A 15,482-nucleotide genomic window follows, 5' to 3' on the forward strand; every position below is an offset into this window, starting at 1 on the left:
AAGCCTTAAGGTTAATTTTGCTTGATGGCTTCCCTCATTCAAACACACCTTCCTCCTCTCCCAGTCCATTCCCATCAAGGGAATGTGCATCAAGGGGTTCTCCTGCAACCTCAGGCCCCCAATGTCATTATCTTTCTATTACAAAAACAAACCAACCTTCTTTTCTGGCTTTTAACGCACTGGTAATGTTTGCTTCCCTAGGCCAGAACACCGGGAAAGAATACCTGCAGGTCTGGGAAAAAAACCCACCTTGGCCAGGGCACTTTCCCAAGCACCACCTTATGCCCAGATCCAAGCTGTTCCAGCAGCCAACTCCTCCTACCCCTCATCTCAGTCACCCAGCACTGTTTATAGTACCATGCAGCTGTATCTGTCTTTGTTAGGCCCCTAGTGGATTTTACTAAACCCCTTAACCTGTCAGTCAAAGCTCTTCAACTAGTTGGTCCCAATAATCCTTCCCAGTCCTCGTCTCCCAGCTCTCCCTTCAATTCACCTTTCACTCCCCAGTCACTTCAAACTGCCTAATTTGAGGATGTGTGTGCCGCGAGGCCATTTTCATGCTGCTTCCTCTCCCCAAATGCACAAGCCTATTTTTTCTTTACCAGGAATGGAGGCTAGATCCTCTTTTTGTGTTTGTTGTGTATGTGTATGGGCATGCAGGTACTGGGGCTTGAACTCAGAGCCTAGGTACTGCCCCTTAGATTATTCTGATCAAGGTTGGCACTCTACCACTTGAGCCAGACCTCTGCTTCTGGCTTCTCAGTTATTCATTTATTGGTTAATTGGAGATTAGAATCTGATAAGACTATCCTGCCTGGGCTGGCTTAGAACTGTGATCTTCAGATCTTGGCCTTCTGAGTAGCTAGTATTACAGGAGTGAGCCAGAATGGGGACCTTTCCCACCCAGCAAGCAAAGCAGAACAGCATTGAAGTCTGTAGCTGTGGGGGCTGAGAAAGGATTATGTGCAAGTATTTTGCCCAAGAAACAAGTTGGAGATTTCTTTTACAACACAAGATTGCCATTCCTGGGTTTCAGCATTCACCCAAGAATTCTCTTACTGGCAGTTTGGAGAGTAGGATTGGTGTGTGGGGGGGGGGGGAGGGTGTTAGTGGAAAAGAGCATTAATTTATCTATTACTAAGCTATGTGGGCCTTCAGCATGCCTCAGAATTAAAGGCTGTGAGCCACATGCATGGTCTTTCACAGTTCCTGATAGTTGAGCACAGTTCCTGATAGTTAGGTACCAATTACCAGCATTCTGTAGGACAAAACAGGACTGGTGGTGTGATACTGTTACTGGAACCTTAGAGCCAAGATGCCAAGACAGCCAATTTCTTGTGCAAAGGGAAAAAGGGACTTTCCTATTTTCCCTTAAGTCAATAAGCACTTGCCAAGTTTCGATTAGGAAAACAGGACTGCCCCAGAAAACACCTCTGAGATGCCTCATCCTCTACCAGTCCAGCTTCTCAGATTGCTAGCTGGAAGGTGGGGAGAGAGGGTGAGGTGTCTGATAGATGGGAGACCCAGGTTCTGCCTCCTGCTTTGTCATGCCACTGGTGGCTGCTACACAATTCCAGCTCTAATAGGAAGAACAAGTCCTTTAGCTTAAGGGCTATCCAACTTGCTGGACGAAATTTTATTTTCTGTGCCAGTTCTGAGGCTTAAATTTCTCTTTTTTTTCACATGGTATTGGTACTCTACCACTTTAGCCACACCTCCACTTGCAGCTTTTTGCAGGTTAATTGATGAATTAGACATAAAAAGTCTCATGGATTTTTCGGCCTGGGTTTGGTTTTGAACCATGATCCTTAGATCATGAGTAGCCTCCTGAGTAGCTAGTTTTACAGGCATGAGCCACTGGTTTCTAGGTCACCCAAGGAAATTTTTTTTTGTTTGTTTGTTTTTGGTCTGGTCGTGGGGCCTGAACTCTGGGCCTGGGCGCTGTCCCTCAGCTCTTCAGCTCAAGGCTAGCACTCTACCACTTGAGCCACAGCGCCACTTCCGGCTTTTTTCTTTTTGCTTATGTGGTGCTGAGAAATCGAACCCAGGGCCTCATGCATGCAAGGCAAGCGCTCTACCACTGAGCCACCTTCCCAGCCCCCAAGGAAATTTTAAATCCTTATTCCTGGACAGTAGAACAGATCAATTCATTCAGTACTTAAAAAAAAAAAAAAGCTCTCTGATACACAAAATTTGAGGATTTATTCTAGGCTAGAGTTTTCAAATTTTCCAGATGATTACCTTAAAATAGTGTCTCAGACTCTGAGATGAACATTATTACTAAAATTTATTGGTTTTAAAACATACATATATGTAAGGGTTGGGAATGTGGCTTAGTGATAGAATGCTTGCCTAGCATGTATGAAGCCCTGGGTTCGATTCCTCAGTACCACATAAACAAAAAAATCTGGAAGTGGCACTATGGCTCAAGTGGGAGAATGCTAGCTTTGGGCAAAAAGAGCTCAGGGACAGCACCTAGGCCTGAGTTCAAGCCCAGGATCCACAAAAAAAGTTTATACAGCTCATGGATATCTATCTATATATACATACATATATATATATATAGGCATCTTTGAAAGCTAAGTAAACTTATAGTTGATGGCATATAAGACTTCATGAGGTAGAAACAAACTTACCAGATGGTCCTCAGGAGGAAACGTTCTAAAGGATCTCCAACTGAGAAGGTTCTACTGGAAAAACTCATTTCAGTGAAAACAACAGGCATGAGATGTCTTCTGACTAGTAGACTGCTCAGTGCCTACGGATAACTGCCAGATTGTACCTTTTTGCTCCCAAGGAGGGGAAGCAGGTATGAGGTAGAGGGAGAGCTGACCCCAACTCAGACTCTGGTTGCCCAGGGAAGCAGTTTGTTCCGTACCGGTGGCATTAATTGCACTCTGAATACCAGCAAAATTCTCTTGCCAAGTGAAGCTCAGCCTCAGGTCTCTCTAGTGGGTTAAGGGAAAGCAGCCCCACCCACCCACCTCTTTACTATGCACACTTTTCTTATTCTTCAAATATTTATTTGTTTGTTTAATGCTGTTTCTGGGGCTTGAACTTAGGGCCTGGACACTGTCCCTGAGCTTTTGTACTCAAGGCTAGCACTCTATCACTTGAGCCATAGTTCCATTTTCAGCTTCTTTGGGTGGATGATTGGAGATAAGAGTCTCACAGGACTTTCTTCTCCAGGCTGGCTTCAAATCTCAGCCTCCTCAGTAGCTAGGACTATAAATGTGAGCCACCTCTGCCCATAGCTCACTGTGAGAAAAAGTTTCTTTTCTGTGAGAATTGCTTTTCTGAAGGGTTCCAGCTTTGACCAGGTGGCTTGACCCTTGTTAACTACATTTTATATACATTCATCCTTTTCCTGAGCACTAAGACATCCTACTAGAAGTTCCTCGATTTTAATTACATCCTACCTATTGCAGATTGTGAACCTGAGGTCAGCCAATGTGAGCAGAGGGGCAGGGTCTTCTGGGTGAGGGATAAAAAGGGAGTAACCTGTCTGCTTTGTGTGCCACATTTTTGGCCCATCTGCAGAAGCAAACTGCCTTGGTGAGTTCCTTTCTTGTTGGTGTTCTTATTCCTATATGACACCCCAACATTCCAAGCTATTTTTTTGTTTATGTTGGTCGTGGGGCCTGAACTCTGGGCCTGGCTGCTGTCCCCCAGCATTTCAGCTCAAAGCTAGCACTCTACCACTTGAGCCACAGCGCCACTTCTGACTTTTTCTGCTTATGTGGTGCTGAGGAATGGAACCCAGGCCCTCATGCATGCAAGGCAAGCACTCTACTACTGAGCCACCTTCCCAACCCCAATCCCAAGCTATTTCTAACACCACCAAACCTTTAATGATAATCCACTAATAAACTACAAGTTCTGAGGGGACATAAAGATGAATCTGATTTGTTTCCTGATCACCAAGAGGAGAAATTCACAGTAGGAAAGAGATCAGTATAACAAAGTCCATTGTGAAGTGTTAAATGCTAAGGACAGAAATATATATATGAAGAAGGGCTAGAAAGTGGTAGAGTACCTGCCTAGAAAGTTCCATACCCATACCCAATACTGCAAACAAATAGTACAAACCCAAAGAAATAGCAACATGAAGGAAAATTCTTATAGCTTCTTGGAGCAGTAGCTAGTGAGAGAGCCAGGGGAAATGTTTCTAATCTTCCCAAGTAAGGGTATCACCTCAAACAAAATGTTTGCCAGCTGGGCGCCAGTGGCTCACGCCTGTAATCCTAGCTACTCAGGAGGCTGAGATCTGAGGATAGCGGTTCAAAGCCAGCCCTCGCAGGAAAGTCTGAGACTTTTTTTTTTTTTTGGGTCCGGTCGTGGGGCCTGAACTTTGGGCCTGGGCGCTGTCCCTCAGCTCTTCAGCTCAAGGCTAGCACTCTACCACTTGAGCCACAACGCCACTTCTGGCTTTTTTTTTTCCTGCTTATGTGGTGTTGAGGAATCAAACCCAGGGCCTCAAGCATGCAAGGCAAGCGCTCTACCACTGAGCCACCTTCCCAGCCCAAGTCTGAGACTTTTATCTCCAATAAACCACCAGAAAACTGGAAGTGGTGCTGTGGCTCAAGCAGTAGAGTGCTCGCCTTGAGCTGAAGAGCACAGGGACAGAGCCCAAGCCCAAAGTTCAAGCCCCACAACCGAATTTAAAAAAAAAAAAAGTTTGCTGGGATCAGCCTTTTTGATGCCTTGAATCCTTTTGAGACCAAAACCCTGTAATTTGGAATTTCAACATGGGGAATGCTAACTAGCTCCGTGCCCCTAACCTCCAGCTCTGTGATGCAAGGGAACTCTAGGAAGGAAGAGACTTTTAGGATAGGCCTTTCAAGAGGATAGAGAGGGCTTGTTGCATCTCAGAGCTTCAGGACCCATATCCTACCTTTTTGTGTCAGAATCCTAATCACTTCCCTCCCTACAGGACATTTGAGTCTTTGCCTTTTGTCTTATGGGCTAAGCTTTTAAGTGGCTTAACCCATCACATTGCTAGACAAAGTCGAAAATCCCTAATAGTTTCTAGTTGGTGTAGGGAGTCTGCAAAGGTAGGCAGAATACAACAACCCGTGCGTAGCCTATTGTCTCTTCCAGCTTTTAGGGGAGTGAGGAAAGAATACTGGATCCCAATTTTTTTTTTTCCACTCACTTACACGAACTTCAAAGAAACTGTTAAGAGCCCGAGGAAGAGGCTGAGGAAGGGACTGCAGAGATGGGAAGTGGAATCAGTGCTGAAGACAGAGAACTGGCAAAGAGGTCCAAGGAGCTGGAAAAGAAGCTGCAGGAGGATGCTGACAAGGAAGCCAAGACCATCAAGCTGCTATTACTGGGTGAGATGTGAAGCCAGAAAAGGGGAAGGTAGTGCTTCTTCCTGCTTTGTGGGAGGTGGGGAGATTCTATCACATCCCGTTGAGATTGAGGGGCAGGCCAGTTTTCTTCTTTCCAATCGGTGTTAGGCAGGAGCACCAGGATTAAGTTAATATGGAGACAGTACATCCACCTTAAGGGAACTCAGAATGCCAATGTTACTGCATTTCGTACTGTTTTTGAATTAGAAATCATATAAATGCCAGGGTGGTCCCATCTATCTCCAATTGTAACACTTCCTGTTAGCTTGGCAAATACCAAGAACTCTGGGTCATAGAACCAGAAGAGAACAGAACCTCCCTTCATGAATGGATTCTGAAGTTCCACTACACATTTCCACCACACTGCCTCAAGGATAGGTCCACTGATACTTGCCAAATATGCTGATTTCCTCTTTGGAAGTAGGGAGACCTGATTGGAGCAGCCATGGAATCTTTCTATCCACCAAAGTCCTTTCCTAATATTAAGAAGTTGTTAAAGCCCTTTGTTAAGTGGGAGGGTCATTAACTTGATGCTGTTTATGCTGAGAAAATAAAAGGTATCACAGTGAGTCATTCAATTAATCATGGCTATAAATAGAAGACAAGAAAATTTCACATCATTAGTATTTCAGAAATAAGCTAGGTGCAGCAGGGACTTACATGATAGACTGGGCTTTTGCCTCTTTGGGGATTGAAGCATCAAGGCTAAGGTGCCTCACTTTCTCCCAGTGTACCTGGGCCACAGCCCAAGGACAAAGTACAGGAGCATCTCTCTGTAAGATAGACCCAGATGCCAAAGAGCTCAGGAGCCATATAGGAAGATCTAAGAGATGGCAAGCCCACTGAAAGAAATTTGTTTAAGCCTAAACAGGTTTCTTTTAGGTTCAGGATAAGCAGCTTAGAGGAACAAGCACAGACCCAGTGGGAGGGCATTAAGGATGGGACAGTTGGTGTAGATGGAGAGAGAGGATTGAAAGGAATGTGAGGTTTGATGGGGTAAGGAAAGTGTGAATGAGGGCATTTTGGTCAATTAATGAAACCATCAAGATGACGAAAAAAAGAACTTACTAGTGAAGCAATTCTGGCTCTCTCCAGTCCTACCCAAGAGTACTCATCTTAAGTTTAAAAAAAAAAAGGATGCTTAGGAAATTGTTAAAGGAATTTTCCATGAATACATCAGTGGTTGTCAATGCTTGTTAATAGGATGACTGACTTCCAAGGTCCATTTGGAAGTATCTGGAAAACACTTGGTTGTTATAACTTCGAGTGGAATACTAGTAAGAGGAAGCCAGGAATGGTTCCAACTCTCCTACAATGCAAAGGACAGCCATCTACAACATAGAAAATCCAACCTCCAATATAAGTAGTGCTAAAGCTAAGAAACTCTGCTCTAAATCCTGGTCAAATGGCCTGAGCTCATGGTGCCAGGAGCACCATGGGGCAGCAATCATTCTTGTGTTCTTCTTGTAGCAAGGCTCCCAGATAACACTTCTCAGACCATCTACTAGAATGTTAGGGAGAATAATGGAGATTTGAAGGGTAAACATTTCTCCTTTCAGGTGCTGGGGAATCAGGGAAGAGCACTATCGTCAAACAGATGAAGTAAGTAGAAACAAGACCCAAAAGGATAGAGGTGGGGGGAAGTTGTCAGTGGGCCAGGGGAGGGACTCAAGACTGAGGCAGTTAGGTGCTGGTGGCTCACACCTGCAATCCTACTACTTAGAAAGCTGAAATCTAAGGTTTTTGGTTCAAAGCCATGAAAAGGCATGAAAATCTGGGAGGCTCTTATCTCCAAATAAGCACCAAAAAGCCACAAGTGGAACTGTGGCTCAAGTGATAGAGCTGGTGCTCTACCACTTTGAACAAAAGATGTCTAGGCCCAGAGTTCAAGCCCTAAGTACTGGCACCAGTGGGGTGGAGGTAGGGAACTGGGTATAAATAATCTGACTCCTAACATTTCCTTCCTCCTACACTTTGAGACAGCATTAGGGATAAAGAGATGGAACTTGGGCTGGGAAGGTGGCTCAGTGGTAGAGCGCTTGCCTTGCATGCATGAGGCCCTGGGTTCAATTCCTCAGCACCACATAAGCAAAAAGAAAAAAGTCGGAAGAGATGGAACTCTTAGGACCCTTCAAATCCCCAAGATTCCCAACCCCTTAGGTCGGGTTATTAAATCCAACTGAAAGTGGAGTATCTGCCCATTGAAGGATCATTCACCAGGATGGCTATTCGCCAGAAGAATGCCTGGAGTTTAAGTCAGTCATCTACGGAAATGTGTTGCAGTCCATCCTCGCTATCATCCGAGCCATGTCCACGCTAGGCATTGACTATGCTGAACCAAGCCGGGCGGTACGTGATTGATGTTACGTGATTATGGGTAGAAACAGGGATGGTTAGTGAGAAACAGACCAGAGGTCAAGAAATCATAGGGAAAGTTAGTAAGAAAAAGTTCTGTGTAGCTAAAATCTCATATGTAGATTCAAATCTCTGTCCTAGGAAAATAACCTCTGCTTTTATAACATGTTCACAAAACTCTGTTTCCTCATTTTTATTTTTTTCCTCTTTACCATTTAAATTGCTCCCCCCCGGGCTTTGCGCCTTGGTCATGAAAACTTTTATAAACAAAAGCCCTGGCTCTAGTATTATTAGCCTTAGATTTGAGTTACTGAAAGGACAAAGGTAATAGGCTCGTTTTCCATGCTGTCCATTTCTTGGATATTAGTTTTAAAGTTCTAGTCTCCCTGAAGCAAAGGACCCATGCTGTGTGGCAGTCACTTTCAGAGTAAGATCTGAAGCATGACATACCAAAGAGGAAGCACCTGGGGCTCTGTTTGCTATCCTCTAGGCATCTCAAAGCTGGATATATTTCCACTCTCCATATCTAGGGTGTACACTCAAGAGTTCACTGCAAGTTTTCTTAGATGGACTTTTCACTGTAGGTTTTGGTAGCAATGCAAACCCCTTTCCATTCATGGTTGTTTACAGATGCCTTCTGGACAGCCTGACTCCTGTATCATTCTCAGCCAAGTTTCTGCATTTTACAGGATGATGGTCGACAGCTCAACAACCTGGCTGATTCCACTGAGGAGGGGACCATGCCCCCTGAGCTGGTGGATGTCATCCGGAAGTTGTGGAAAGATGGTGGAGTGCAAGCCTGTTTTGAGAGAGCTGCAGAGTATCAGCTCAATGACTCTGCATCTTAGTAAGACTGGGATGGGAGGGAGGGTGACACTTGAGCAATCCTCCAGGAGAAAACCCAGCCAACCTTCAAATGCAGGCACTGAAAGCTGGAGATTCATAAGGCTGGATGTAAGACCACAGGGCTACCTGCCAGTTCACACTATTCTGGATTACTGTAGGCTGGCCCTTCACAGCCTACAAAGCTGAAGTCACAAAATTCAAAACAGAGGTGCTCCACCTAGCAACCCTTAGCCCTGTGCTCTTAAGACAGACCCTGAGACATTGCCAGGACAAACCAAAGAAAGGAGGTCAGGAATTAAGAGACAACTTTGCAAAGCTGGGTCCAAAATGATAAGGGACAGTTTATCGATCCTACCTGCAATGGGGTAGTATCAGATGAGTTTGAGAGTCAAATGGATTTGTGTTTAATTTCCATTTGTCATCGAATTTTGAAATCATGCTGTTATTGCCTAGCTCTGGAATGCTGCCTTACCAGGGCCATCACTGTTAAGTGTATTACATAAGGGTGTCAAGACTCTTATCCCTGAACAATAAGCCTTCAAGATAGGGTTTGTGTGTACATGGACTTGAATTCAGGGGGTCTCCCTCCTGCTTAAGCTTTTTCTGCTTAAAGCTGTCATGCTACCAGTTGAGCCATACTTCCACTTTTGGCTTTTGCTGGTTGGAGATTAGTCTTGTGGATTTACCTGCTTGGGCTGGCTTTGAACCACAATCCTCATAGCTCAGCTTCCTGGATAGGGTTACAGGCATAAGCTACCAGTGACTAGCTTCAAGATAAAAAACAGAAGCACAGTAACTAGCTTGCCTAAGGTCATATACACAAGTAGAAGAGGCTGATTTTCACTCATGTCCACAAAGGGAAATATTTTGTTAATACTATACCATAATGCTTTTGAGACAGGGATCTAACTGTCTTTGCAGCCTAGGCTGGCCTAGGACTCATGATCCTTCTGCTTTAGTCTCCAGTATGGAACTTAGTCCCACATACCACATGCAGCTACATAATATCTTTTCACCCTATTAACTCCTTTGAATTTTTCCTTCATCTCTAAAATGGGGATATAAATTTTAAAGGCTTCTATGAAGTTCAATGAGAATTTAAATATGAATATGGCTTACATTAAATACTGATGTTCACTTTTCTTCACTATTCATGAGTCACTTTGCTTTGCATCTGCCTTTATCCTTCTTTTTAACCTTTTTTTCGTTCTAGTGCTAGTACTGGGACTTGAACTCAGGGCCTTGGTACTGACTTTTAGCTTTTTCTATTCAAGGCTGGAGTTCTATCACTTGAGCCACAGTTCTACTGCTGGCTTTATTTAATCGCTTTACATCTATTCCTCTCTCCTGATGAGATTTTTGGTACCTATTTAAACCAGTAAATCTTGTTCAAGGGTCTAGAAAAGCCTCTAAGGCAAAACCCAAGGAAAAGTTATCGGACTTGAGCAGAACACATGACTGAAATGGGCTGTGCCCCCTTTCTACTTACTTTTGTAAGGCCCAGGAGGGCTCAAAGGAATCCTAGATCTAATGCTTCAGATGCCAGTCCTGGTTCTATCACATTAGTTGTGACTTTGGGTAAGAAATATTTTCCTTCCATTGGCCTTGGCTTTGGCAAATGTAGTCAACAATGGCCAATCACTTTCCTCTAGTTATCTGAACCAATTGGACCGAATTACAGACCCCAACTACCTCCCCAGTGAACAAGATGTACTCCGATCCAGAGTCAAAACCACAGGCATCATTGAAACCAAATTTTCTGTCAAAGACTTGAATTTCAGGCAAGTACTGTTTCCCTGGGGGCATCTTCAGATGCACATGTGCAGTTTCAAAAAGGGGTGTGGGCAAGCTTCGTGCTCTTTGCTGAGGCCCAATGTTCATTGCTGAGCCCAATCCTAGTTCTGCTCTCATCCCACTTCTGGCTTTGCTCACTGGTCCCATTGTGGCCACCTCTCATGTTGAATACTGTAAGAGAACAACTGCTTCCTCCTTCAGGATGTTTGATGTGGGAGGGCAGAGGTCAGAGAGAAAGAAGTGGATCCACTGCTTTGAAGGAGTCACCTGCATCATTTTCTGTGCAGCTCTCAGTGCCTATGATATGGTACTGGTAGAAGATGATGAAGTGGTAAGTGGCCTTTGCACCAAGCAGATTCAGTGGTACAATCTCTCCCATTCCCCTTTTCTCTAAACCACAAGCCATTCAATTCAATGCCCCTCACCAGGTTGAATCAGTTAGTACTGTCAGCTCAGCCATTTTATCAGATCAACCAATGGCTCATGTAAACAACTCCAGAAAAACCTCTTCCTCTACAGGCTTTAGTATACTCTTCCATGTTGCTTATAAATAATGGGAGATGAATAAGGTAGAAAGATGAAGAGTCTGGTGTGTACCTTTTTTGTGTGTGTGGTACTAGGGACCGACCAAAGCATTGACAATACCTTCCAATGAGCTGTGATTACAGGTTTATGTCACCAACCTAGTTGATGTTTTTTGTTATTATTGCTGGCAGTCCTGGGATTGAACTCAGGACATTTGTGTATTTGAAGCACTTTTGAAGCACTAGGGCTGTACCCAAGCTTCTCTCATGAATCCTAGACATCTACTTGACCCATGTCCTTAACACCCTGACCCTCCCCGCCCCCCTTTTTCTTGCCAGTCCTAGGGCTTGAATTCAGGACCTAGGCAGTCCCTAAGCTTTTGTGGGCAAGGATACTGCCCTATCACACTTGGAGCCAAAGCTCCAACTCCAGCTTTTTGGAAGTTAATTGGAGATGAGTCTCAGACTTTTTTTGCCCCGGCTGGCTTAAACCACGATCCTCAGATCTCAGCATTCTGAGTAGCTAGGATTAAAGGTGTGAGCAATTGGTGCCTGGCTCTATCTTGTTTTTGAGTCTTGCTATCTTTGCCTAGCCTAGCCTTGAATCTCAAGTCTACTTCCATCTTGTGAGTAGCTGGGATTACAGATATGTGCCAGCATGCCCAGCTGATGTGTATCTTTATGCAGCATAATAAGAGGGGTTGAAATACTAACCTCATTTAGAAGTCTAAAAATGTACTAAGTTTCAACAGGAGATTGGAAGACCAGGTTTCTCACATGCAAAATAAATTGGCAGCTGGGTTCCCTTTAACCTGTAAAGTTCTATAAGACACGAACACTACAGGACAAGTGTCTATGCCCTGCTAGTTACTTTGAGTCTGAAAGGAAATCCAAGCTATGAAGATACTAATTTCACATAAACATCTGTTCTGCAAATGGAGGCCAGCTGCCTACTAATTGTAAAACAAAGTTTTCTTCCTCTAGTTATTGTCCCTTCTCGCTAATAGATCAGGTTCACATTAGAGCACTTGCTCACTGTCTTACAGCACTATTTATTCACTTTCCAAGATCTTTTCCACCTTAAAATCCTGAGGTCTTAAAGGGCTGTGTAGAAGTATTAACAATGAAGAAAGGCTCTAACTCTATGGTCTATTCCAAGCCTCTATAGGTCCGTTCCCCAAGCCAGGTACCAGTGGCTCATGCCTGTAATCCTAGCAGCATAGGAGGCTGAGATCTGGGTATTGCAGTTCAAAGCCAGCCTGGGCAGGAAAATCCGTAAGACTCCTATCTTCAATCAACCAACAGAAAACCGGAAGTGGCACTGTGGCTGAAGTGGTACAGTGCTAGCCTTGAGCTGAAGAGCTAAGGGACAGCGCCCAGGCCAAGTTCAAGCCCCAGGACAAAAAACAAAAAAACTATTCCCTAAAAGTAAGCTGGACTAGAATACAGCCACCTCCATACTGCTTATATCTAATGCTTTTCTCAGTCTCTGAATGTAGCAACAAAGAAAATAAGAGAGAAGTGCTGGTGGTGTGGCAATAAGAAATTCCTTTAGTGTCACCAGGGCCGAAGTATCCATGTCATGTTCCTGCTCCAACTGAGATCTGGATATCATGACAGAAATCTATCAAAATATCTTAAGAGACAAGTGGGCATGTGGTAACTTGGGCCTGGTTTCAAACCTGTAACTGCAGTACTTATGAATGCTAGAGTCCTTATTTGTATCCTGGTTGCCAAAGATCTGTATATCTTTATTGTATACCTAGATACTAACCACTACCATGGAAATCACATATACATGATCTTATTTAACTTTCATAATAATCCTATAAGGATTATAGAGACTCACAGTTGCTCTAGAATTTTTCCCGAATCACCCAGCTACCAAAATGAAAGAAAGGAAATGAAAAGCAACCAAGATCCCAAGATCTGTTTGGCTGTACTCCACATTAAAGGACAGAAGCTACTTCCTGTTTTCCTTTCACATGTGGAACACAGTAAACAGGTATCTCATAAACCCAATCTGATTATTTCCAATGGTCTTTCCTCTTTCTAGAATCGCATGCATGAGTCTTTGCATCTGTTCAACAGTATATGTAACCACAAGTTCTTTGCAGCTACTTCTATTGTCCTCTTTCTTAACAAGAAGGACCTCTTTGAGGAAAAGATCAAGAAAGTCCATCTCAGTATCTGTTTTCCTGAGTATGATGGTAAGTGTCAACTGCTGCAGATAACAGCAATGCCTTTTAGTAGTGACTCACATGCCAAGGAGACATAAAGGAAACTTGTCTTAAGGGAGAAACTTGAGCATTCAGGTACAGGGTTTAAATTCAGATGTGTCCAGAATACAGGAGATAGCAGACTGAGGGGAGCCACTCACTGTTGAAAAGGATACCTGCTAGAAACCAAATAGGAAGATACAGAGATCTCTCCTCAATGTTTTGCTTCACTCAATAAAAAGCACTAGAGTACAAGAGATAACTACCTCCAAAATTAGGCCCCAACTGTGTTTATCTAACACAATGTGGAATAAGTTGCCTAAAAATGGGTGAGGGCTTAGATTCTAAACTCTAGGACAGTAGAAAAGAAAAAAAAGTAACTAAGAAGGGTTAATTTATACCATTCTTCACTATTTTTTTTTTTTAAACCAGGGAACAACTCCTATGAGGATGCAGGGAATTATATCAAGAGCCAGTTTCTTGACCTCAATATGAGAAAAGATGTCAAAGAAATCTACAGCCACATGACCTGTGCTACTGACACACAGAATGTCAAATTTGTGTTTGATGCAGTTACAGATATTATCATCAAAGAAAACCTCAAGGACTGTGGTCTCTTCTAACATTCCTCTGATCAGAATCCCAAGATTCTGCTTAATACAAGAAGGTGGATGTTTCATTTCTCTGAGCCTCTAAAATGAAGATAACTTCCCTACCTACTACTTCACAGGGTTATTCTGCAGAGCACAAACACAAATGCAGGGAAGGCTCAGAAAAGCTCTTCTAGTTAGTCACACACGAAAAGGCTGCAATTTGTGAAACTCAACACCTGGTTTTTAGAATCTCAACAAACTATCCCCAGCATAATGGCAAACCTTCTCTATAATGCAAAATAAACAATTAAAATCAAACCCTCAATAAACCTGCCACTCCTCTTTTTACAAATAGATGTCTGTGACTCAGCTCAGAGATTTGGATCCCTGGGTGGGTGATTTTAGTTTCTAAAGACACACACATCCAGAAATGATCATCACTCTGGGCTGCCAAACACACTGAGTTTCCTTTATCTCTATAAATAACTGTTTTGCTACATAAGATACTTTCTGACTAAACTCGGGAGAACATCAACACACACCCACTTAGGATTTTATTGTTGCCATTTCTGTATCAAAAAATTCAGAACAAGTGAGCAATCTAAAATTCTTATTTCAATTGCTACCTTTTGGGAGAAATAAAGACTGCTGAGCTTCCTTTAGGCACTGAAATTTTTGTTGATGGGTCCACATCAAACTGGCTGCAAATAACATCTTCCCAGACCAAGAAGTCAATTATTCCTTTGAACTCCTCTGAGGGAAAGGAAACTTTATCTTGACAGGAGGTGGTGAAGTCAAGTATAGATTTAGCATTTACACTACAATACTAGTGAGGAAAGCTCTTGGCATCCAAGGTTTAGTATATAAAAGACAAAATGTCAAAATGAAAATCTGCACCTTGTCACAAACACACATTCATACTTAGGCTGCTTCCAGCAATATTAATACTAGAGAGTGCATGTGCTTGAAATACATTAATGAATAAATTTGCAGCTATTGAGATTAGAATCATTTTGGGTTACCTGAAAATAAGTAAGTAAACACCAACCTGGGAAGATTACCAAAGGAACTGTTCTGGCTAAATCTACTGAAGATTTAAAGCCAGAAGCCCCCCCCCCCCCCCAAAAAAAAAAACCCTGGGCAAGACTTCACACATCTAAGGCCCTATCTGAATAAGTCTTTGTTTTTGAGGTAAGGTCTCATTTGTTGCCCACTGGTCTTCCACTCAGGGGCAGATCACCTTCCCTCAGCCTTCTTGTTAATAGATGTCACTCTTTTAAAGACATCTACCACCATGCCCAGTTCACAGTATATATACTTTTATCAGTTATACATATAGGGTGTGTGGGCTTCCTTGTTACAGCTTCACTTCAGCTGCACTCCAGTCAATCTTACCCTCTCCATCAACCTCTTTAGCCCCCTCCACTATACAAAACATTCCAAACAGGCTTCATTGTTCCATTTTCAGAGTTGCAAAAAAATCTATGTCATCAGTACCAGCTTAGAATATATTAAAATGTAAAGTTCAGAGAATTTTTTAAAGCATGGTTAGCACGCTGGTTTATCTGTAGTTTCAGAGCTCTTAAGTCCTGGGTTAAGAACCTTCAGCAAAGCCTAATTTATTCTATTTATTCCAGAGGATAACTCCACATCTTGTACCAGTTTGTCTTTAATTAGCTAAAACTTCTTGGTCCTTGAATCTAAGCAGAAAATACATATGGGTCAAACCACAGAGTGTAGGCCATGCTCCTTGGTTACAAACATTCACACAGAACCTACCTTCTAGATCTGCTATGG

General features: G+C 43.1%; 1 protein-coding gene across 1 annotated transcript; it reads left to right on the forward strand.

The window, feature by feature from the left end:
- Nucleotides 1–5,164: 5,164 nt before the first annotated feature.
- On the forward strand, nucleotides 5,165–14,058 carry Gnat2 (G protein subunit alpha transducin 2). The gene is made up of 8 exons (XM_042681156.1): nucleotides 5,165–5,336; nucleotides 6,914–6,956; nucleotides 7,562–7,703; nucleotides 8,399–8,556; nucleotides 10,208–10,336; nucleotides 10,551–10,680; nucleotides 12,930–13,083; nucleotides 13,525–14,058. Exons 1-8 carry the CDS (start codon nucleotides 5,219–5,221, stop codon nucleotides 13,713–13,715), a joined length of 1,065 nt encoding a protein of 354 aa, XP_042537090.1. The 5' UTR covers nucleotides 5,165–5,218; the 3' UTR covers nucleotides 13,716–14,058.
- The last annotated feature ends 1,424 nt before the right edge of the window (nucleotides 14,059–15,482 follow it).

The sequence above is a fragment of the Dipodomys spectabilis genome, unplaced genomic scaffold (genome assembly GCF_019054845.1).
Source record: "Dipodomys spectabilis isolate Male_0828 unplaced genomic scaffold, ASM1905484v1 ptg000002l, whole genome shotgun sequence".
NCBI classification, from domain to species: Eukaryota; Metazoa; Chordata; class Mammalia; order Rodentia; family Heteromyidae; genus Dipodomys; species Dipodomys spectabilis.